General features: G+C 37.2%; 1 protein-coding gene across 4 annotated transcripts in view; it reads left to right on the plus strand.

Annotated features, from left to right (window-relative positions):
• The window catches only part of mylk4a (myosin light chain kinase family, member 4a), a 30,282-nt gene extending 11,444 nt beyond the window's left edge, over nt 1–18,838 (plus strand). The window contains exons 1-14 of one of the 4 annotated variants that reach the window (XM_036216441.1): nt 479–1,185; nt 4,414–4,486; nt 6,925–7,339; nt 8,680–8,888; nt 9,997–10,102; nt 10,602–10,695; nt 12,284–12,393; nt 12,561–12,702; nt 14,731–14,801; nt 14,907–15,035; nt 15,104–15,256; nt 17,027–17,105; nt 17,266–17,320; nt 17,508–18,838. In XM_036216441.1, coding sequence (XP_036072334.1) covers nt 664–1,185; nt 4,414–4,486; nt 6,925–7,339; nt 8,680–8,888; nt 9,997–10,102; nt 10,602–10,695; nt 12,284–12,393; nt 12,561–12,702; nt 14,731–14,801; nt 14,907–15,035; nt 15,104–15,256; nt 17,027–17,105; nt 17,266–17,319 — 2,157 coding nt within the window. In that variant the 5' untranslated portion in view covers nt 479–663 and the 3' untranslated portion in view covers nt 17,320; nt 17,508–18,838. Of the gene's footprint in view, nt 1–478; nt 1,186–4,413; nt 4,487–6,924; nt 7,340–8,679; nt 8,889–9,996; nt 10,103–10,601; nt 10,696–12,283; nt 12,394–12,560; nt 12,703–14,730; nt 14,802–14,906; nt 15,036–15,103; nt 15,257–17,026; nt 17,106–17,265; nt 17,321–17,507 lie in introns of those variants that run through there. The other 3 variants (XM_024273913.2, XM_036216442.1, XM_024273914.2) reach the window with 3 other exon arrangements.
• Nucleotides 18,839–24,358: the final 5,520 nt, after the last annotated feature.

The following is a 24,358-nucleotide window of genomic DNA, read 5'->3' on the forward strand; positions in this document are numbered from 1 at the left end:
TGTCAAAATTATAAAAATTAGAAGCGCAAGATAACATCAGGCCATTAAAAACAAAAAAATAAAATGACGTGATTTGGACATTTCTGTAGCATCGAGATCCTAAAAGTGTTGAAACTGTGATCCCAGTTCATTTTAAAATCCCAATTGATGCCCTTTTGTAAATCATCTCAAGGTGTGGACCACCTCATCCCTCCGATGTCTGATAAATCTGATGTCACCCGCTCAAGAGAATTTGTACAAATTCCCCAGCCTTGTCCTTGCTGCCTTGCACACAGGCGAAGCACGATGTACAGTGATTATTTTGACACCTCACAAAGAAGTCACAGAGGCGGGCTCAGCACTCCAAGCCTCTCAGGTTTCCCATAGGCCGAGCTCTGCCAAGTTCCCACCCCGAACACTTGAACCCTGCTGACGTCGGCTCACTATTTACATTTAGGTACACCGACCCGCTCTATTCTTAATTCTCTATCTGGAGCAGAGGAGCAGAGGGTTGACTTTATAGCGGTTTATTTTAGCTTTACAGTTTTAGAGATTCAATTCATGCCTTGATTATTTAAACTGCTCTTTTTGATCTGGAATACTCGCTCTTTGGAAGCAGACGTCATCCGTGGTTCTCTCTGAAAACGTTGATGTCTTAACCTGATTTCTGCACACTCAGAAGCCATGAGTTCTTCAGCTGTAAGTGCAGGGGACAGCGGCAGAGCTGGCTTTGACCTCATGCAGAACCGCATTGAGTCGCTGAGCAGCAAGATGGACAAGCTCATGGATATTCAAGAGAAGGTCCTAAACCGACTCGACGGGATGTCCCACGATATCGACGACATCGAACAGGATATGGAGAGCCTGAAGGTCGACAAGGAAGAAATCCATGTATCCCCCAAAGTTATGAACCAGACCCAGATAGGGAGGGAGGTGAAGGAGATCTGCAAGGAGATGAGCACCATCATTTCCGTGGTGAACCAGAGGTCTGAACAGCAGGCTCAGAAGCTGGAGGGAATGGAAAAGCTGGTCCTCAGCATGCAGCAGGTCATCAGCTTCATTGGGGAGACGGTGAAGCGTTCTAAGGTTATGGAGATGATGTTCAAAGGCCCGGCAGCTCGGAAGGGCTCCAAACTCAAGGACAATAAAGGAAGGCAAGCGGTTAAGAAGAAATCTGCAGATGCAATAAGTAAAAAGCTTGACAAGGTAAGACGATAGACGAGGTTTTTTATGGACTCATAAGCTAGATTTGAGTAAAATATTTGCAGTTTGAGATTTTTTTTTTACCCTGGCAGTATCGTATTACCCTCTCCTCATCAATCATTGGGGAAAATATTTTCTTTTTTGTCAATTTCTTTTGCCTTTTGGTAGAAAATGCGAAACTCATCATGAGGCAGGCTAAAAAAAGTAAGAACATTATAATCAAGCAGAGCAGACAGTTTATGATAAATATAACTCCTACGGCAAAGTCCTCCTTCAACTCACGTTTGTGGCGGTTTTTCCTGTCCTGGATGCAATGTGGCCTCCTTGGCAGGATACTGGGATCCTGGCAGGACCCGGGAGAGGCCGGCGGTGAAACACGAGCAGTCTCTCCTGCTGATTTTTTTTTTTTTTTCATCTGTCTTGATGTCTCTTTCTCACATTTCCAAAGATCATCTACAAACACGACTAGTCTTACGTTTGTCCCTGTGTGTCAGTGGATTCTGAGGAAAACAGTTGGACATTCCTGGTATCAAGTAGCCATACTCAAGTCCTGTAGAATCCATAGAGTTCTGGTAATAATTGATTACATTTATTTGTCAAGGAAAAAAACACATTATTCTTTACTGCCTAAATTAAAGTGTAAATTATGATCTGTATAAACGAAGCCCTCCAAATACATCGACAGTTTAACACTTAAATCATAATCATCCGGACCAGGAGTGTCAAACTCAATCACACAAGGGGCCAAAATCCAAAACACCCTTTGGGTTGAGGGCCGAACAGGATGAACATTTATTGAACACTTATTTAAGATTTTATTAAACTTTTTGACATCATTATAAACGGAATATATATAGCATTAACTGCAATAATGCTGAATGCTGTAAGATAAATTTGGCCACTGAAGATGCTGAAATTCACAACTAAAAATGCTGAAGCTGATAGCCATCTAAAATATTAGCTAAATGCTAATTTAGCCTAAAAAACCTAAATTAGCCAAAACAGCTAGGGTTTAAATATCAGCCTCACTCCAAAACAGCCTAAAGAACTTAAAAAGAAAAGCCTAGATTAGACAAAACAGCTAGCATGCATCTAAAAAAATTAGCTAAGCTCCAAAACAGCATAAAAACAGGAAAAAAGCCTAAATAGGCAGGTACAGCTAGCATGGAGCTGAAATATTGGCAAACTCCAAAACAGCCTAAAAAGCAAAAAAAAAGAGCATAAACTGGCTAAAACAGCTAGCAAGTAGCTGAAATATTAGCTTCAAAACAGTCTAAGAAACAAACAAACAAAAAAACTAGATTAGACAAAACAGCTAGCATGTAGCTGAAAAATTAGCTAAACTCCAAAACAGCCTAAAAAACAGGAAAAAAAATCTAAATAGGCCAATATAGCTAGCATGTAGCTGAAATATTAGCTAAACTAAAAAATTAGCCTAAGAAATCTGTAATACCCAAAACAGCTAGCAAGTGGCTGAAAAAAAATCACTAAACTTCAAAATATCCTAAAGACTATAGAAAACCTAAATTAGCCAAAACAGCTAGGGTTTAAATATTAGCCTAACTCCAAAACAGCCTAAATAACTTAAAAAAGAAAAGCCTAGATTAGACAAAACAGCTAGCATTTAGCTGAAATATTACCAAACTCCAAAACAGCCTAAAAAATCTTAGTAAATTCCAAAATAGTTCAAAAAGCTAGCATAATGCCAATTTTTAAAACTTCAAAACAGTAATTTTTTAACATAATTATAAATAATAAAAAGGCAGGAATGTTATTCTAGAATAAATCAACTTAAGCCTTAAATAATTTTCAATATTTTACTCTCCATGAAAATATATTTTGTCAAAATTATACAAGTTAGAAATAAGCGCAAGATGACATCAGGCCATTAATAACAATGAAATAAAATGATCTGGAGGGCCGGATAGAATTACCCTGAGGGCCGGATCCGGCCCCCGAGCCTCGACTTTGACACATGTGATCCAGACCATGACATCTCCATTAAAGGTTCACTAAGTGCTGGTTGGCAGCAGGGCACAGATTGCATCATGACAAACAGCAGAAACCAATCCACATGCTTTAAAAAGGGGTACCCTAATAAGATCTACATGCAGGCTTTGATAAAACCTTTAGCCTGGATTGTCTTCCGGATGATTTATGACCAATCACCAGCGCCATGCCTTCACGGCTCGTGTTTCAGGGAATTTCTGTTGTCGTCAGAGAGCGCGTCAGCTGGTTGCTCTGTTTTTTTCCACCTCCAAGGTGTGAGATATTTAACATGTAAATCCGAGGCCTCTGGACGCACTCCCCGATCCTCTGATCTGAACTGCTGTATCATGGGAAATTCTGCACTTGAAATATCTCCCGTTTCCCCCACAACATCTTTCAGCGTCCAAAGACGCAGCTCCTCAGATTCAGTTTTGTGGACTTTATGAGCGTCGCTGGTATTTTTCGACCTCTGTTGAGACATCTGAACATCAACCGTCAGTTACTGGTAACATTTTCCACTCAGGGTCAGCACGGCATTCCACTGCTGAGTGGGACGAGTGATAAGCTATAAATTCACTGTTCTGTTGCCATCTATCCATCAGCTGTGAATAAGAAAAGACATGTTGGAAAACAAGCTAGGAGCCATTTTTTCTTTGAATTAGAAAATATTGATCTATTAAATGTTTCCTTCTTCATTTTTTTCCTTCCATGAAGTATCGGGAACATCAGAAACTCAAAATCATGTACAGAATATAACAATTCTAGAACTTCATGAAAGAAAGGGAGCAGACGGAAGAACAAAGTTCTTATTTTTCGCCTGCCCCTGCAAAATCAAAATACTTATTTATGTTTAAACATAAAAAATGTACATATATATATAGTTTTATTAGATCAAATGTATCTTTTTGGGGGGTATTTTACAATGATTCTCTAATATGTGATTCCATAAAGTGTGCGTTTATTGCTTTGTTTGCCCTAATTTATTAGATATTAAGAGGACACCACATGCAATCTAAATTTGTGTCAGACTTTTTTTTACAAGATAAAAACATCTTACATTTATGAGCTCTATTACCTCTATAATGAGATAAGCTTTACTGATAAAGCATTTAATTTTGTAAGAAAAGATGCAGAAAAGAAAATGTGATTCAAGCCAGGGGATGGTGGATGAAAAAGTTGAAGTGAAACCAGCTTTTGATATAAAAAAGAGAAATAAAACAGCTGGATTTATTGTCTCGACAGGCTAAAGGAAAAGACGGAACGGATCTGGGCCACAAAAAAGCCCAAAAGAAGTTGAAGCCTCCAGACGTAGCAGGTACTAAAATCAACACTGCCTCTTTAAGACAACCCAGCTACACACAAACACAAAGAAATTGCTGTGATTTTTGCAGTTCCGATCAGCCTTAAGAGCAAATCTTAAAATTTTAAGATTTTCAGAGCCAGTAAGGGTAGTGTTTTGCACTTTTTTTCCTGCAAGCATGAATGTGGGTGACAGTTTGTTGTGAATTCGTAAGAATAAGTAAGGAGGAAGTGGGTGAGTTGCAGGTGTGTCGTACACATTTTTCTTCTGGATTCTGTGCAGGAAGCCCCTTAGTGCTACTCATGTGATAAGTGCACATTCATCGTGCATTCCTTGCAAGCTGCCTGGCTGTTAGAAATGAGAATATTAGACAATCAGAGCATTATATAATTCAATAATAATTCAAAAGAGTGTTTCCATTGAGTGTTGGACCATAAACATATTCTCATTCTCAAGTGGTCACGTATAGATGTTTGGTTAAGGACCCCTCCTCGTCATTTTTTTGATGTTTTGGGTGTCCCTCATTTTTTGTTGTGATAGCTGTTTGTAAAATAAAGGGTCTGCAACCCTTGGGACACTGTACCGGATGCGGAATCCAGGGCCGGCCCAGGGCATAGGCACCCAAGGCGACCGCCTAGGGCACCATCTGCTGGAAGGGGCACCAAATCACAATGATTGTATATTATTATTACTATTATATTTTTGTTAAGCAGTTTGATGCACCACTGATTTCATGTAAAAAAAATAATATTTAAAAAACGTAAATAAAATAACTAAAGTTTTATGTAATCAATGACTGGAGTGCAGCGCCCCTCCCTTCCTGTTGATGCTGCTGTCTAAGCTGGGTTGGGGGGAGGAGAGGGGCATGTGATGTTCCCGCTGTTAGTGCTTCTTTAAAACTTTAAGGATGAAAAAAGAAAGAGGAGGAAACACGGACTCAAACCAGAGGTTTGTCCGTTTTACTTGGAAATTCATTCCCCACTGCATTGTGGTCGAAAAAGGCAAATTTAACTGATGATCTATTGTGTTTTTTGTATTTCAACACCTTTACAGTTGAAACCCTCCTACTTTCCTCTTACATATTGACTCATCAGTGGTGCAGTCAGATAAGTGTTAGCTGTTAAATGAAGAACTTCCCAGTTCAATCCCCAGAAGGAGTGTTTGAATTTAAGACCCTGTAGGGGGCGCCAAACTCGTTTTTTGCCTAGGGCGTCATGCAGCCGGGCTCAGGACACAGTGGGCACCAGTATCCTAATCCAGTACCCTAACTCTGACCCGGCACCAGACCCAGTACCAATCACGGTACCCAATGAAAACTGGGCCCAGATGTAGTACTGGATGCGAACAGATACCAGGTTAGTGTACCGGTACTGGTGCGCTCTGCGTCCTGGTACTGGACTAGTTCCAGTTTGTAGTTTGAGACCCGTGATTTAATGAGAACAGCCAGCATACCAAAAAACGATGAGTTACGGAAACCCAAAACGTCTGGTCCTTAACCAGACATCAGTATGTGACAAGTTGGGAGTGAGAACGTGTTGTCAAGGCGCATGCGGGGTGTAGACCAATGGCGTAGCTGTGAGTCATAATGGTGATTATAGTGGTTCTCTGTATTCGTGGATTCGGCGTGTTTCCGTTCCCTTAACTTCAACGAAAAAGGGAGGCATGCTGAATGCAAAGAATTTATTATTCTTGACAAGAGATTGTGGAAAAGGAGAAACTTTTAGCTTGGATTTGGTCGCTGTCGTAATACCTTTACGCCAATCAATGGATTTCATCACGTGACGACTGTAGCTCCGTCCTAACTGGTCCATTCCATTTTTCTATGGACCTACAAACAACGGGATGCCTAGTGGGTCTAGCTGGGCCTGGACCGCTCTGTGGAAACGAGGCACACAAGTGCATGTAACTTACATTATCTTTATGAATAATTCACCATACACTCAATGCATGCATGACCATGATATCTTCCATTTTCCCGAGGTGGTCACATGACCCTCAAGGAAACAAAACACACCTGCGCTCCTTTCAACCCTTGTGCTATCCTGGTATGTTGACGTTGGGAGTGGGGTCATCCACATTTGTCATGGTAACACGTCAATGTAAGGCTTAGGTCATCTAGACCCCATAAGGGCTAAGATGCCGCCAATCCACGGCCCTCTATGGGCCAAAAACCAACAGCACATGTGACTAAGGTTTTTCAACTTCATAAGATGTCAAAACATTTATTTGTGTTGTCCAAAACTAAAGAACAAAGCATTAAGTAGGGACAGAAAATGTTATTTTACTGATCTATTTTGCTGAAACTTCACTGCAAACCTTCTCAATGGGAGGATTGACTTTCTGCTGTAAATGCAGGAATTGGTTTTAATGTTTTTGTGTGACACTGAGAGATAAATCTATGTTCTGGGACATGCTACAGGTTAACTGCAGGCTAACTATGTAAATCCTTATAGTTTTTGCACTTCTTGTAGACAGCATCTCCCTGAAGAAACAAGCTCTTCTTCTAGAAGAGGTCCTAAAACTCAACAAGGAAAATGTGGAGAAGTCAAACCTTCAGCCCGTCCCTCCTGACCTGGAGGCTGGGATGCCTCCCACAGATCAGGAACTGGATGTGGTCCCGGAGAAGCTGGCGGACTCTGTAGCTGTGGCTGAGGAGGAGGTCAAGGAAACAGAGCGAGAAGAAGGAGCAGCAGTGATAGGAGGAGAACCGGCGCCACATGTGGAGGAGGAGGAGACCAGTAAAGAAGAAGAGAAACTTAAATCTACGGAGGAGGCGGAGGAAGGGAACGAATCGGCTGCTAGAGAAGCTCCTGAAGTCAAAGAGGTTTCAACTCATGAAGAACATGAAGAAGAAGTGGAGAATGTCAGGTATGTGATTGTTTTTATAAGGCTTAAAGGATCAATCAGTAACAGATTTAAGTTTTTTTTTTTTTTTACATAATCACTTTAGACAAATCATTATTTCTCTGATCTTCTGATATTTAAATAATATTTTTATTTAGGGACTTATTTATAGCAAAAATGTCATTTATTGTCTTAAATGCACAATACCAATAAAAAATAAAATGAATATATTTGCATACAAAAGTTATCTGTGTGTTTGATAGTAAGTTTTTCAAAGGTCAGGGTTGGTTAACCCTTTAACTCCCCGCTCAACCAAATGGTGAGAAACATTTAGTGAACGTTTTTAAAAACATTGGTTGAGTGTATTACTCCCAAAAGGTACAGAGCCAATAAAGGGAAATTGAAGAAAAAATAATTTAAGTGAAAAAATTTTTTTTCTTTTTCAAAAATTGAAACAATAATAATAGAAAATTCTGGTTAGTACCGGATGCGCACCAGATAGTAACTGGTGTGCAATAATTAGTAACCAGAATTTTTTTAAATTCAATAAAAAATAAAAAAGATATTATCTGGTGTGCACCAGTTACTAACCAAAACTTTTTTGTAAAAATTAAAGTTGTAAAAGACAAACAAAAATAACAATTCTGGATGGTACGTGGTGCGCACTAGATAGTAACTGGCGTGCATCAGTTAATAACCAGAACTTTTTTAATTCAATTAAAAAAAAAGTTATTATCTGGTGTGCAGCAGTTACTAACCAAAACTTTTGTTTGTAAAAATCAAAGTAGTAAAAAACAAACAAACAAAAATTCTGCATGGTAATTGTTGCACACCAGATAGTAACTGGTGTGCATCAATTAGTAACCAGAACATTTTTAATTCAATAAAAAAAAGTTATTATCTGGTGTGCAAGAGTTACTAACCAGAACATTTTTTGTAAAAATTAAAGCAGTAAAAAACAAACAAACAAACAAAAAATTCAGCTTGGTGACTGTTGCGCATCAGATTGTAACTGGTGTGCATCAATTAGTAACGTCTTTAATTAAAAAAAAAAAGTTACTATCTGGTGTGCACCAGTTACTAACCAATTTTTTTTACTTGAACTTTTTTTTTTTTTACGGAGCCCCTTAGTAGTTTTAGGAATATTTTTTTACTTAATTTTTGTTTTCTTTTTTTTAACTTTGATCTCCCTTTGGGGGTTCCATACCAAGGCAATAAGCAAAGAACACATTTTTTGTGTGTGTTTTTTTGGGTGCTTAAAGGGTTAAGGAACTTTTTCTCATTGTGTTTGTGTCATTTGTTGATTGTCATATATTAATATGGTAAACTCAACAGAACCTAAATCTGTAAACTTTGACTCACAGTGACAGCAACAAGGAATCGACATCAAAAGAGGACCAAATTATTGAGACGGACGAAGAGGATCAGAGGAGCGATTCTGAGGACTGGGCCGTCTTCAAGGCAGAAGGAGTTGAGCTGCAGTTCAGCCTTAAAGCCAAGCTGGAGGGCGAGAAGAAGGAGCAGTTTGCAGAAAACGATGATGAAGACGATGGCGCTGAGCGCTTCTTCATAGGTGAAGAACAATTCCATTTCTTCATATCAGTAGTGAAGTTTTAATTCAAAGCCCCTTGAAGTTCTTACATTTGTTTTATGTAGTGATTTCATCCAGGGGTTAGAAAATTCAAGAGTTTGTATTGATTATTTTGTTAATCAGAATTTATTTACAGCCAGGGCTACCACAAACAATTATTTTAATAGTCTAATTATCACAGATTATTTTTTCGATTAGTCGACTAGTCAGATAATACATGAATTGGACGTAAAACACACATCTTAACCATCTTTAAAGTGTTTAAGCTATATGCTAACTACAATTAATTATAGTTTATTAGACCTTTAATGAGTCATTCAGCTTCTTTCCTTCATTTGTTTCTGGCATTAATACAAAAACAAACATGAAAAAAATAAAAAATAAATCACTCATACTTTTATTTCAAACAATTTTAGAGCCGAAGTGGTTTAATATATTTCAAGGGGTAAAATATTGCTAATAGGCAGAAATAAAAGGAGCAAACTAAATACATTTAATATAATAGAAGTAAAAGTTGGTCAATTTTTACTATATTTTAAATAATAATTTATTGTTGCAGAAAAATAATATTTAATATAAAACGAATATCAAATATATAAAAAGAAAGCTTAATTTACTGGCACTATTTAAAAAAAAATATTGAAATATGAAAAAACATCAATTTTTTATTTTTTTAAGGAAAAACGCAATAAAAAATGTAAAACAGCTAAGCAGAAGCATGAATCCCAATTAAAAAAGTTCAATACAAGATTACACAATGGCAGATTGTAGTTTCAATTGTATAAATGACCGCTTATGATGGAGTCACAAAAAAAGTGATAACATTAGTCAAGAATGAGATTTTAGTACAAAAATAAATACAATAAAAGCAACTTTAATAGTTTTGCACTATAGCATTAAAATGTTTTGTCAGTCTATCAATGGTCAAAAAAGCTTGTTGACTAATTATTCAGAGTGCATTAAAATCAAATTATAGCAACTATTCTTAGAGTGCTAATTTGAGAAGATCCCACTTGAAGTTCTCAGTGATGCTTGTGTGTTATCACCCTCCACATCCCACCCTCACGTTTGCCTCCACATCTCCCCTCAGACTCCGGGCCTCCTCCGTCTGCTCCTTTTAATCACCGCATTGTGTCGGCCAAACCCAACCAGATCAGGAACTTCTACACCATCAACTGGCAGGAGGTCTTGGGCGGGTGAGTGCTCCACTTCACTTTCAAATATCCATAAAAACGACTTGATCTAAAGGTGATCGTCGAGACGCTGGTTCTTGAATTTCGATTAAAAACCGAATCCCATTTCTCCCTTATGACCCGCCTTCTTTCTTTTCCCCTCCTCGATGTTTCATAACCTCAGAGTCACTGCAGTTATTTTTACTCAGGAACTGACAGGCATGTGAAACTGTATCCTCCGTGCCAGCTGGTAGCTAATCACTTAGTGTTAATCCCTGTCTTCAAAGAGAAGACGCATACCTGCTCAAATTTCATGAAATTACAGATAAGGAAACACTCTTTGCTCACCCATCCCTGTTTGACGGAAGATCGGTTTTTGATTTGTCATGGGAAAACGTAAACCACACTGTTGCCGTTTTATTTCAAAACTTCCCCCCCTGGACTGCAGAGATATCTGGTTAAAGCCGGGTCAGCGAGTGTTGCCGCACAGCTGCACAATTCACATCTTCTTCTGTTCCTGTAGGGGGCGCTTCGGCCAGGTGCACAAATGTATTGAGAACTCTTCTGGCCTCACTTTGGCTGCAAAGGTCATCAAAGCCAGGAGCCAGAAAGAAAAGGTACATGTGCTGTCATGACGAGTGTATTTCAATGATGACCACATAAACCAGGGGTGTCAAACTCAGTCGCACAAGAGGCCAAAATCCAAAATATACCTTAAGTCGCGGGCCGGACAGGATAAACATTTATTGAACACTCTAAAACTAAATATTAAAAACGTTTTAACATAATTATTGACTATATAGCATTGTCTGCAATAATGCTAGTGTGAATGCTGTACGCTGAATGTGGTCAGTGAAGATGCTATAGCTGAAGATTGAAAATTATAGCTAAAAACACTGAAACAATTGGCTGAAATTGCTGAAGCTGATCTAGCCAGCTAAAATATTAGCTAAATGCAAAATTAGCCTGAAGAAAAAAACGTAGGTTAGCCAAAACAGCTAGCATGTAGCTGAAAATAGCTAAACTTTAGAATATCCTAAAAACCTGAAAAAAACCTAAATTAGCCAAAACAGCTAGCGTGTAAATATTAGCTAAACTCCAAAACAGCCTAAAAAACTTTAAAATAAGTCTAAATTAGCCAAAACCGCTAGCATGTAGCTGAAATATTAGCTAAACTTCAAAATGGAATTAAAAAAACTTTTTAAAAAAGCCTAAATTAGCCAAAATAGCTAGCTTGTAGCTGAACTATTAGCTAAACTCCAAATGGCCTAAATAACATAATAAAAAAAAAAATCTTAAATTAGAAGAATCAGCTAGCATGTAGTTGAGATATTAGCTAAACTCCAAATGGCCTAAATAACAAAAACAAAAAAAATATCTTAAATTAGAAGAATCAGCTAGCATGTAGTTGAGATATTAGCTAAAACTCCAAAACAGCCTAAAAAAACTTTCTAAAAAAGCCTAAACTAGCTAAAACAGCGAACATATAAACATCATCCTAACTCCAAAACAGCCTAAAAAACTTCAAAATAAAAGTCTATTAGGCAAAACAGCTAGCATGCAGCTGAAATATTAGCTAATCTCCAAAACAGCTTAAAAAAACTTAAAAATAAATGTCTAAATTTGCCAAAACGGCTAGCATGAAGCTGAAATATTAGCTAAACTCAAAACGGCCTAAATAACAAAAAACAACAAAAAAGCCTAAATTAGACGAAACAGCTAGCATGTAGCTGAACTATTAGATAAACGAAAAAACAACCATAACTTTTTAAAATAATTGTGAATGATACAAACAGGCAGGAATATTATTCCAGAATAAATTAATTTAAACCTTAAACCTTTTACTCCCCGTAAAAATATACATATTTTCAAAATTATTCAAGTTAGAAATGATCGCAAGCTAACATTGGGCCATTAATAATAATAATAAAATAAAATGATCTGGAGGGCCGGATGTGGCCCCCGGTCCTTGACTTTGACACATGTGACATAAACTATAAAAGGCAGGAAGTTTTTAGCTGGTCTTGAAACAGAGGCAGCAGGAGGTGAGAAATATTTGACCTAGAAGCGGAGATGTATAGTCTGTGATAGCAGAGAACAGCTGACACCTCTCATCGCGTCTGCGTGCGCTCGGATCTGTCTGGATGTGCTTTGCCTCCGTGCGTTTTTTTGTCTGCATCTATTTATGCTTTTGTTTTTCGGTAGGACGTGGTGAAGAATGAGATCCAGGTCATGAATAATCTGGACCACGCCAACCTGATCCAGCTCTACGCAGCTTATGAGTCAAGGAATGACATCATCCTTGTACTGGAATAGTATGCTCTTCCTTTTATACTTTCATTACAGATGTTTTCTTTATTAAAATGATAGTTTATTGATAGGCTGTAATATACTTACACCAGCCTCTTAATCTACTATAGCAAAACTGAATAAAATGTTGTTTATTTCTTCAAAATTCTCAATGTGCTTTTGTTTTCATCAGTGTTGGTGGAGGGGAGCTGTTTGACAGAATCATTGATGAAAACTACACTTTGATGGAGCTGGACGCCATAGTCTTCATCAGGCAGATCTGTGACGGCCTGCAGTACATGCACAAAATGTCTATCCTGCATCTGGACCTGAAGGTAACAACAAAAAAAAAAAAAAATGCACTTCTGATCCAGCTTATGGATGTTAGAACTTCTGGGAAACTATTTTGTTTTCCCCATAAAGTGAATGGCTGATATCCAGCTAAGATCCACTTCAAAAGTGTGACAGAACAGGCAGTTCTAAGGTTTATTAACACAGCTAAAAGTCCACAAATCTGAATCAGGGTCAGGCAGGCTAAAGTCAGCAACGAGCATGGAAGCATCAGAGAGCAACCAGAGTGGTTAAGATCCAGGCAATGGTCAGGGCAGGCGGCGACAACCAGAATCAAAGACAAAGCAGGATCAGGTAGCCAGGATAAAATGCTCGGTATGTAGGCTGAGCGGCACCAACAATACTTCGCACTGAGTGAGATAATGCACTATATAGAGCGTTCGCCATTTTCAGTGCTGTCCAAATCGCTAATTCCAAAATCGAGTGCACTTGAAATTTCCCAGATGTCTTTGCGAAAAACTAGCTTCCATCGATGGTCACTAGATTACCGAATATAGACCACAATGCATTGCGGTCGAACAATATAGAACAAAAAAACGTGTTTAAATGTAATATTTGAATAAACCATCCACATTTTCACCATCAGAACACAGTGGAGGCATAAATAAACGTCGTTAAATGTTTGTTTTTATTCGGAGATGTCATATCCGGACTTTAGAAAAATGAAAGAAAAGTAGTGAGCATCGTGTCGGAATTACCTTTAAAATTCAGGGCACTAGATAGTCCCGCACTATATCGTTTTTTAGTAGTTAGGGGTTAGGGGGAATTTGGACAAAGCCTCTGTGCATTGCTTAAGTTTCCTGTGGGTGATTGGCAAATGAGAGACAGCTGAACAGCATCCAGGAACTGCGAGCTGGGGCTGCTGGGAGATGTAGTGCAGTCAGTATTTTGGAGATAGCTCCCGCCGGTGACCAGAGGAGGAGACAGAGCTCTGACTCCTGACAAATATTCTATTTTAAGTGGTCTTTAAATAAGGATTACCCTGTTTTAACAAAAAAATAAAATAAAATTGTGTCATTTTCTTTGAGTTAATTTCTGAAAGGTGGCAGTAGTTCATTAGAAATTCCCCTCTGAGTTGTGGGTGGGACCGTAAAATCAGCTTTTTTTAAAACTGCATTTCTTCGTCTGCTCCTGAATAACAATGATTTGTATAAAGAAATGCAGTTTTAAGCTTAATTTTCTTAAAATATGTGGCCATAGAAAATGCCACAGTAACATCATTGGAATGAAGTGTTTAGGAGCCAAAGCATAATACAGTTTGAATAAAAAACTGCCAATATTTTTTTATTATACAGTAATGATTCCTGTAAAGTTATGTTGGCGTAACAAAAATATATTTAGTGGATTTGTTTTTTTTGCTTAAATTAATTAAAGTCCACGTACAATTAGTTTTTCTATTGTAAAATGGTTTCCAGTGATCTTTTAATTGTGATTTTGCTGTTTTTAGTCAAAATAAAAAAGCCTGTGTTGTTTTTTTTAAACATACTTTCTGCAGAACAGCAGGAGCTCATTAGACATTTGCCTCTGAGTTGTGGGTGGGACTAATTTCCCAGCATGCCTTTGTTTACAGTCTCTCCTGCTAGCTTATAGCACGTCACAGGCCCAAGCTAACATTAGCATAGCACAAATAAATAAATAAAAAATCAAAGCCATCCAGCTGTACAGTTTTGAGCCAGATGGGAGCTCAAATGAGGAAACTGGATCTGTTTATCTGCCAGTTGATGCATTAGAATGAAGCCTTTGGCTCGCCGATGGCAATTGCTGTGTCACAACTCCTGATACGACATGATTTGGACAAAGAAATAGACAGAAACATATAAATTAAGTTATATATGTCTTCCTCTATGAGAAAAATGCTATACGAACATGTTAAAATAAAAAAAAACATGATTTTCATTGTAATTGGTCTTTTAAGACAGGTAACAGTGCATCCCGAGTTTGGAAATGCAATTTAAATCCTCACTGCTTAAACTAATAATTTGCATTTTCTTCGTTTTTGCTGATTTTGGCAGCCAGAAAACATTCTGTGTGTGAGCAGAGCCACCAGTAAGATAAAGATCATTGACTTCGGTCTCGCCAGGATGTAAGTGCAGCCTTTCTTTCTAATTTGTTGACAGTTTTACAAACGGCTGTAACTTCAAGAATGCTAAACGTCACCTAAGTGACCTGCAATCGTCTCGCCCTCTAGATACAAACCTAGAGAGAAACTGCGCGTTAACTTCGGCACTCCAGAGTTTCTTGCCCCGGAGGTCATCAACTTTGACTTTGTGTCATTCAACACAGACATGTGGAGCCTCGGGGTCATCACCTACATGCTGTAAGCAAATACTCACTTGAGTGCACACGTATGCACCAACCACTGCTAATTACTCCTCGTTCTTTCAGCCTGAGCGGTCTATGTCCTTTCCTCGGTGACAACGACACCGAAACTCTGAACAACATCCTGGCCGCTCAGTGGAACTTTGAGGAGGAAGAGTTTGTGGATACGTCAGAGGAGGCCAAAGACTTCATCAGAAGACTTCTAATCGTCAATAAAAGGTAGTTTCATGCATCTTTCTAACTTAGGGGTCAACTCTTTCTTCTGCCTCCACTCTCTTTCTCCTAATTCACACCTCAAGTGAAGACTTTACCACAAAGATAGTCTGTTTAAATGAGTTAAGATGTAAAAAACAAGAAAAGTTACATGCCTTCATCTACTTTGGCTTCGTCTTACAGTGAGTACTGAAAAAACACTGGAGTCAATCTGACACTTTAGTCCATTTCTCTCTAATATTTGCTGAAGGATTCATTTGTGTTCACACTGAACTGAACCACACCAAGGTTCAATTGCAATTTATGAACCACACCAAGGTTCAGTTGCAATTTAATTGAAACTCTCTTTTTTTTTTAGCTAGTTTGATCATTCTGGTCCAGTGTCTGACTGTATATGAGAGCTGGACTGATTGACTCCTCCCCTCTCGTGTTCCAAACAGGAAGTGTCCACTTACTCCAGGAAGCCAAAATCCTACAAACTTCTATTGAGATATAAACAGCTAATACTCATTCATTACATTTGTCATGAGAACCATTCTTGCTCTCCCACCTTTTTTTAACATCTTGATAATCTAATTTTGCTTAATTGTTTTTTTAAAGAGTTACAAATTATTCACTTCATAATTGGCCAATGAGATGATTCAGTAAAAGTTTGAGGTTTCACGTCGAGCGTTCGCTGTAAAGTGTCAGGGGTGTGGACTTCCAATGATCTCTCTCCTGATTGGCGAGAGTGGTTGCCATAGAAACGTTGACTCAGACTGACTTGGACCAATCCCTGATTACTCAGGATGTCTGGCTCCAACAAGGCAGCCTCCCTATTGTGAAAAATGGCGACTGAATTGACCTACTTTCTTTGAAACTGGAACCAAGTCATTTTCTTCAGGTGACTTTGGGCATTTGAGTATCGATCTGATATTGATCCATATCGCCGATATCAATGACAACATCGATATTTTTCATAAATGCTGTGGATGTGACATGAACCTAAAATCTCATTTTTTTTTAAATTGCTGTGAATTTTTTTTTTTATGTTTCCCTTTTTAAAATTATTTACCGTACTAAACATAAAACAGAATTAGGACAATATTTTAAATTAAATGAAAAATTGTTTATTAAAAGAAAATTTTCTTGAAATGAAATATAATGTAAAGAAGTGAACGCAAAACAGTCAACAAGCCAAAAGAAACAAGTTACTATGTTAATTGCTTAGCGATTAAAAAGTAACTCGTCAAAAACAATTTAGCATTTAAATTTAAAATATGGTGAACTCTGCATGCTGCTTTCATGCTTTCACTCTCACTTTTTATAGTTGCAGAAAATATTCAAATGAGTGGAAATATCGATATTTATGGGCTGGTATCGATCTGATACTGATACGAACTTAAGATCAATACCATCAATATTTTGGATTTGACCAGCTCTACTTTGCACTCACTTAGTCCAGTTCTCGTATACAGTCGGTGGTCTAAATAAAGTTACAAGCAACATTTTGTAGGCCATGAACCAATTTTATTTGACTAATTACACCTGTAAATGCAAATAAGCTCTAAATCAATGTTATAATCAATAAAAGTACCACCAACCATCAAATTAGACATAGATTATTATTATAAATTTAATAAAGATTTGGCAAAAAGTTCTTTGAATAGCCACAAATAATTGAACAAAATGGCCTGGAAGTGCACAAGGATGTTTATTTTACCAGACAGTTGATATTAAAAATATTCTAAGGATTTAAAATGTGATTTTTGTTTTTGTGTGGTTGTTTCTGAACAGCTGGAGGATGGGGGCGTGTGAGGCATTAAGGCATCCGTGGCTCTCTGATCCCGTCCTTCATCATCGTCTTCACACAAAGGTACAATGCATGATTAGAACTGGAGAATTTGAAATTTTGCACAGCATTATATATAATTTATAATGTTTTAGCATCACTTTTCTTAAAAACAATATGTAAAAAATCCCACCTATCTTTGTTCTAGTTTTGTTTTTTTATTTATTTTTAATTTTTTCTACAGAAAACAATGTGCAAATCCCGAAGATCATCATGTGTGCCTCACACCGAAAGCTAATGTGAGTCTTTAAACATCTATTAAAGTTTCATATAGGAATGTGATCCCAATAATTTCACTTGCAGAGTCAGGCTTTCAGATTATCCACAAGGGGGAAGCATGTCTCAAATTTTGCAGGGAGCAGCAGAAGTCAGGAGATGTTACATATATGGTGTCGGACAGTAAACCATCCGGGTGTTTCCTTTTAGAGCTCACTGCTGTGACGGCTCCTGCTGTGACCACTTGGACCAACCCTTCTGTCCGCGTAAATCACCTGAGTTCCAGTCTGTGCACCTGAAACACCGACTGATCCTGCAAATATCCACTGCCATATTACAGACAAAAAAAAAAAAGTATTATTTTTAGGAGTTTATAGCCATTAATCTACATGCTTCCTTTAAGTGCTCTGTCTCTGAAAGTTGTAACAACTAAAGTTATGGTTGTAATCTCAGCCAATCCATTCAAATGATCATTCAGTCTTTGTATATTTATGAATGTCTGGTTGCACTTTGATAGTTTTTAAAAGTTAGCATTAGCGCTGTGCTGCAGTGGGTTTGTTTTTAGATGTCATGTGTTACTGGATCGGATAAAACGTTAAAAAACACTTTTTAAAATACACTTTAGCACAAATTGCTTCATAATTTACTTAAATTATTCTCATGTAACCCAAACAAAAACGTGTTATAGATATATGTATATGAAATCAGGTCATATAAATGGGGAAAATCCATTGGGCATTCCAAGAGTATTAAATAAATGGGTAATTTGAATAAAAAAGAGGGAGAAAATCCATAAATATTGTGTTTGAGGACAGAATGGAATTTGTGTGGTTGGTGTCAGGAAAAGTAGTATGTGCACTTTAGGATATTATCCAAGCTAAAAAAGAATAGAGTAACCTGCCGGTTGCTTCTCCTGTGATTGTTTAGAAAGAAAACAGGCTTAAAAATGGATGATCACATCTTATCAGCAAACTGATTTTTGTTGCATGACTCTTGTTGTGTAAAACCAGCATGGCTTGCAATTATTTTTTTTAACCGTTTCTTCGAATTTTATATTCAAATGTGTTGTATTTTGGGTCATATTAGTAATAGGAAGTCGTATCATGTTTGTATCTGTATATCTATGACACTTTAGAGGACGTTCTCACTCAGCGAAGATTTCTTATCAAGCACCTTCTGTGAAGGTTCACACACACCATGTATGTTGGGGTAGAAATGTGAGGTTGACGATGAATGTAATGTTATTTTATTTTATTTTTTTTAGAAAAATAGAGTGCTGGGGAAGTTATTCTCACTGAGTGCTAACAAATTCAGCATGTAATTGTGAAGTGTGCACACCCCCTATTAAATGAAAACTATGTCTTAAAGATTTTGGATTTCCTTCTTTTTTTTGTAACTTGGGGCCAAACACACACCTAAGAGCAATTTAAAGTCTCCACTGAGTCTGCTGTAGGTACCATGTGTTCGACCTTGCAAATTCTTAAATTTGTATTTTTTTAATTCTTGTGTTTATTTTCATTTTGTGTTTGTTTGAAAAAAAAGAAAAAAAAATCACTGCAATTTGGTGCCCCCTCCAACAGTTGGCACCCTAGGCAGCCGCCTAGGTTGCATACGCCTATGTGTTCCCTGCCAGCAACCCATCTTTTTCCAACTTTACTTTAGGTACATCACATATAACAGGAATTTTAATTTGTTTGAAAGAAGATTGCGGGCGACCATCAGTTTAGCTTAGCGCTATACTGATGGTTTTTAATGTCGTCATCACTTTCTGCCAATCAGCGGGTGGGTACAGCAACTCCTCCCCGTTCTTTTTTTCTATATTATAAATTATTCATAATTCATAATGATACTCCTCCATATAAAGGCACTGATTTCAAGCTAGTATATCAATATTCAGCACTTTATTAATCTCAGTAATTGTTACATTTTCAGATGATCACCAACATTTCATGGTAAAATGTCCAATTTTCACTACGTTGTTCCATGTTAATCAATTATGTAACGTTAAAGAAAAATCAACGTACACATTTTTAAACAAATCTTGTCACATTTTGAACTAATAATCAAATCTGCAGCATTTTTTTACAAAATTAATAATCTTTGAGGTCAGAGGTCACCTAAACTTATCTTAAGTTCATGTTTCATGAACATATTTTTAAGCTGTTTTCATTTTTAAATCTATGTAAATGCGAGTGTAATTAAAAAATATAGCAACAGAATAAAATTGAATTTTAAATTTAAATTTAAATTGTGTTATTTTTAGAAGAGACCTGTGGGCAGCTTGTGTGGTCCTTGGGGTCAACCTGGTGGTGACCCCAGATTTAATGGGTCCATTTAACAATGGAAACAGATCGAAACCAGACCGGACTGCTCAGTGGAAATGAGGTGCTCAAAATACTGGACCGTGCCGCTTAGTGGATGAAGAAAAGCCCTGCATGCACGAGGAGAACATGCTAACTCCACATAGGAAGATCTCAAACCAAAACCTTGTCTTTGAGGTAAGATTACTAACCACTACACCAAAAACAAAGTTGAGTTTATTTTTGCGCTCAACAACAAAATGTTTGTCTTGAATTGCTAATACATCTAAGTAGCTTTAATTATAGATTTCCCTCCTACTAGAAGATATTTATAATCTGCTATGTTTGGTTGGCATTTTCAAATCCTAACCAGGTCTATTTAAAACTTTAACTCAACCACTCCGTTTCTTCAGAATTAAAATATAACCGGTTCCAGGAACCTTCTTAAGAGGGAACCAGAGTAAATGATACTTTCACTTGAAAAAACTTGTGGTGCTGATCTTGGACCACAGCGATGGAAGTGTGATGGAATTTTCAAGAGTGGTATTTTTCTGTATAAATATTCAGAAAATTACAGATATCTGGTAAAATAAGGAAGACTTTTCTGCCAAAAACTCATAATTTACAAGCTCACATTCATAACGTTGTTGATTCTTGTTTCATCATCCAAACAGTGGACTCAGTGAAAAAGACAGAAATCCAATACAAGGTCATTTCCAGAAAATTCCATATTAGAAGTAACTGAGGAGAAGCCTGTACTCGACTATCGTTTACAGAGCGAAGAACATTGAATATTGCAGAACCAGCATGACCTCCACGACTGACTGTTAGGATGGCATCTCCCCTTACCCCTCTGAAACCAGGCTTCCATGGGTCCAAACGGATCCAGTTTACTCTTAACGGATCGTTAAACCAGAATCCCACAATTGTGTCCATATTCTGACGTTTATGTGCCAAGTTTTTATGCCCTGAAATCCTGACCTTCAAAATAATAGTAATTATTAAAAATAAATACACATAGCTGTATTTTTTGCTTAAAAACATGTGGTACTCCTCTTTAGTTCGTGTGCTGTAATATGAGTTTAAAACCTGCAGTTGCCGACCTCGAGTTGTGGACATATTTGTCTATAAAAAGAATTATTTTTTATGAAACTGTGCAGCCACTACGTCTTAGTGGTCATTTGGTGTTGCTGAAAGACATTTGTGTGCTTAAAGACTTTCCAGGAGTGTGTTTCCTGACTTTTGGGAAACCTGACACAGTCGTCTGTGATTAAAAACACCTGTATTTGTTGGCCCAAGTATTTATGACAGTGTAGAAAAAAAAATTAAATTAAAGCTGCAGGCAGTGTTGAATACTTCTTGCAGTTCACTGTTGCTTCCCTCTGAAACCCTTTTTCCTAAATTCTGACTCTTTGAGATCCCACTCAGTACCAGAACCAGAGAACTTAAATATATTTAAGTAAATCTGTTAAATTTGAACATTTGAGTAAAATTTACTGCCATTATAAATGCAATATTTGCTACATACAGGAGGCTACAGTGCACTTTAAAAGTTGAAAAAAGCATTAAAAATACAGGTGAAATCTGCAAAGTAAAACTGGACGTTTTAAGGCAGTAAAACCCCTCACAATACACTTTACACACTTTTCAAAAGACAGACATGAACATTTTCACACTTTTGTCTCTCCTTTAAACACTCAAGGTTCAAAAGTTCACAGAAAACCTGCTAACGATAAAGATTTATGTAGACTGTACACATTTGTACAGAACATACGGCATGGAAGAGATTGATTGACAAGGTTTACGGCCAATCAGATTTCAGAACGAGCCCTGTAAAAAATGAACATAGCCAGATTGCGAAAGGTGAACTGCGATTTTGACAAAATAAAAAACCACTGTAATAATATAAAAGTTTTTCCCCCTTTGAAAATATAAAACTGCCTAAATATGATAGAAAATGCTAATAAAACAACTAATTTCTAAATTAAATAAATAATTATGAGCATCGCTAAAATAGTCTTAGTGCTAACTCTTTACCACTGGAGAAGTCGTATCTAAATAAAGAACATTCTTTGACACAATGTAACTCTTTGACTATTTACACCACGTGTGTCAAAGTCAAGGCCCGGGGGCCGGATCCGGCCCTCTGGGTAACTATATCCGGCCCTCTGATCATTTTATTTTTTGTTATTAATGGCCCGATGTTATGTTGCACTTATTTCTAACCTGTATAATTTTGACAAAATTTATATTTTGAGGGTAAAATATTAAAAGTTATTTAAGGTTTAAGTTGATTTATTTTGAAATAATATTCCTGCCTTTTATTATTCATAATTATGTCAAAAAGTTATGGTTTTAAAGTTATAAAAATTGACATTCTGCTAGATATTTGGAGTATTTTGGCATTTTTATGATTTTTTTTTGGCTATTTTGGAGTTAAGCTAATATTTTTTTAGCTACATGCTAGCTGTTTTGGCTAATTTATTTGATTATTTATTTATTTATTACGTTTTTTTAGGGTGTTTTGGAGTTAGGCTATGGCTAATTCAGGCTTTTTCAGTTTTTTAGGCTATTTTAAAGTTTTGCTATTCTTTCAGCCACATGCTAGCTTTTTTTTTGGCTAACCTAATTTTTGGACTGTTTTGGCATTTATTTTTTTTGGGTCTATTTTGGAGTTTAGCTAATATTTCAGCTACATGCTAGCTGTTTTGGCTAATTCAGGTTTATAAAAATACTTTTTATTGGGTATTTTATATCGGGGAAAAATCACCCGGCAAAAGTGATGGTGTAACTGTTTATAGCGAAAGTGTTCCAGGTTTAATGCTAAGTTACCTGGAATGGCAAAATACACTTTCAGCTAAACATAAACTTGGTAAAAATAATAATTTAAATATAATTATAAATATTAAAAATAAAGCTGATGTTGTCTGCATGTCTTTCTGTGAGACGAAGCACAAAAACTCATGTTGGCCAGACTTGATACGTGCAGCATTGAACATTTAAGTTTGTCCAAGGCTAAACGTTGGTGTTGGTCGCGCGTGTTAACCTCACAGTAACCGTCCGTACGGCCCAAAAAAAAAAGTTCAACCTGGTCGCACATACTCAGAAAATTACTTGCAAGTCGTCACTTTTAAAATAAAAATATGCTAAATTTTAGTTGAACCGATTGTTGAAAATATACTTTTAACATCAAACTATTTAAAAAAAAAAAAAAAATTAAAAAAACGTATTAATCCCATGGAAGCTGTTGGAGCCAATCGGCTGATATTAGATTGTTTATTATATTATATTATATTTGCGCCTGTCATTCTTTGGTCATGTGGTCGATCTGGCCTCCTATTGGTTAAATGCATTTATCTGCTGTAATTTTTGTTAAATTTCATTTGGATTCAGAACTTAGGAAGCTTGACATCACATTTATCCTAGATTGTGTTATCCTGTTATTGTCGTGTTTAGTGAATTGTTTTGCCTGTTAAATATATTTTTTCTGATTTATTTTGTACTTTTTTTATTGTTTAAGAAAGTGCATAGAAAATAAATTGCATAAAGAATGCATCAAGACACTTCCTGCTCAACAAGTTATCCAAATGTAACTGCAACAGCAGATACAGTAGCAGAAAAACTAAATTTTACTGAACATTTTTTTTTAACATCTGAGACAAAAGTCTAATTATCTTGCTTGATTGATTCTGCATTATTGAACATTTCAAAACCAAACACTTTTGGAATTTCCAAATCCTTTCATAAAGACTTTTTACCTAAAACCAACCGCTTTGCTTAGTCTGGAATTAATCTGTTTTCACACATCATTTCATTCTTCGGACACAAAAAACTTTCATGTCAGGGACGGTTCAGAGAGAGTTCATACATTCCTTTATTATAAACCCGACTGCACGACTGCATTACTCTGAACATGTGTGCCATTTGGCAAAACAGGTGATTCTGATTTGATTTTCCACAGATTGTTGCTCAGACATTTCTTTTTTTTTTCTCAAGCCTGAAGGGTGGAAGCAAAATGAAAGCTCCACGTCAATCTCTACTCCCAGGTTCAGGCTAAAATGGTTAGAAATTTAATTTAAGAAAAGAGAGCGCTCCGTGAACTGCCCCTCCACCGTGCCGCCTCACCCATAAGTCCCCCTCCATCCACATCTCTGGGGGCGATGTTAGGGAGCCAAACTGAAACCAGATGGACTTATTGAGGCGAAAGATAACAAATATTGCCTGAAATCCTGTCAGTTACAGACCACCGGCGCAAAAAACATGGGTGTGGGAAAAAAAAGAAGCAGCCTGACATGCTGAAATTTCCTCAGTTATCTGCAGGTTGTGATTGATATTGACAAGTACATGCGAATGATGGAGAAAGTAAAGATGCTGAAGCTTTTTTTTAGCTGTTGTGATGGCGACGTTTTACCCTTGGAGACCTGCTGTCTTCATGAATTTAACAAACCAGCCTGTCAGCGGTCACCCTCATATAGGTGGCATGCTCCCCGGTTTGTTAGCCGATACACCAACCACCCACATTCTCACCAAGAAATGACTTTCACAGAAAAAAGGAAAGGCTGACCTTAACTTCTCACAGCCCCCCCTGTTCAGATTCACTTAGAAAGTGTCCTTTGTAATAGGAGTTTCCTGGATGTAATTAAAAAATATTGCGCCGCGCTCAAAAGGGAGGAGATGAGTCTGTGAAGGGTGAGATTCCCCCTTCATTCATGTACGAGCCCCCAGAGCTGGCCCTGACGTTTGTCCAAACAAGGGGTGCGC

The sequence above is a fragment of the Oryzias melastigma genome, linkage group LG17, assembly GCF_002922805.2.
Source record: "Oryzias melastigma strain HK-1 linkage group LG17, ASM292280v2, whole genome shotgun sequence".
Classification (NCBI taxonomy): Eukaryota; Metazoa; Chordata; class Actinopteri; order Beloniformes; family Adrianichthyidae; genus Oryzias; species Oryzias melastigma.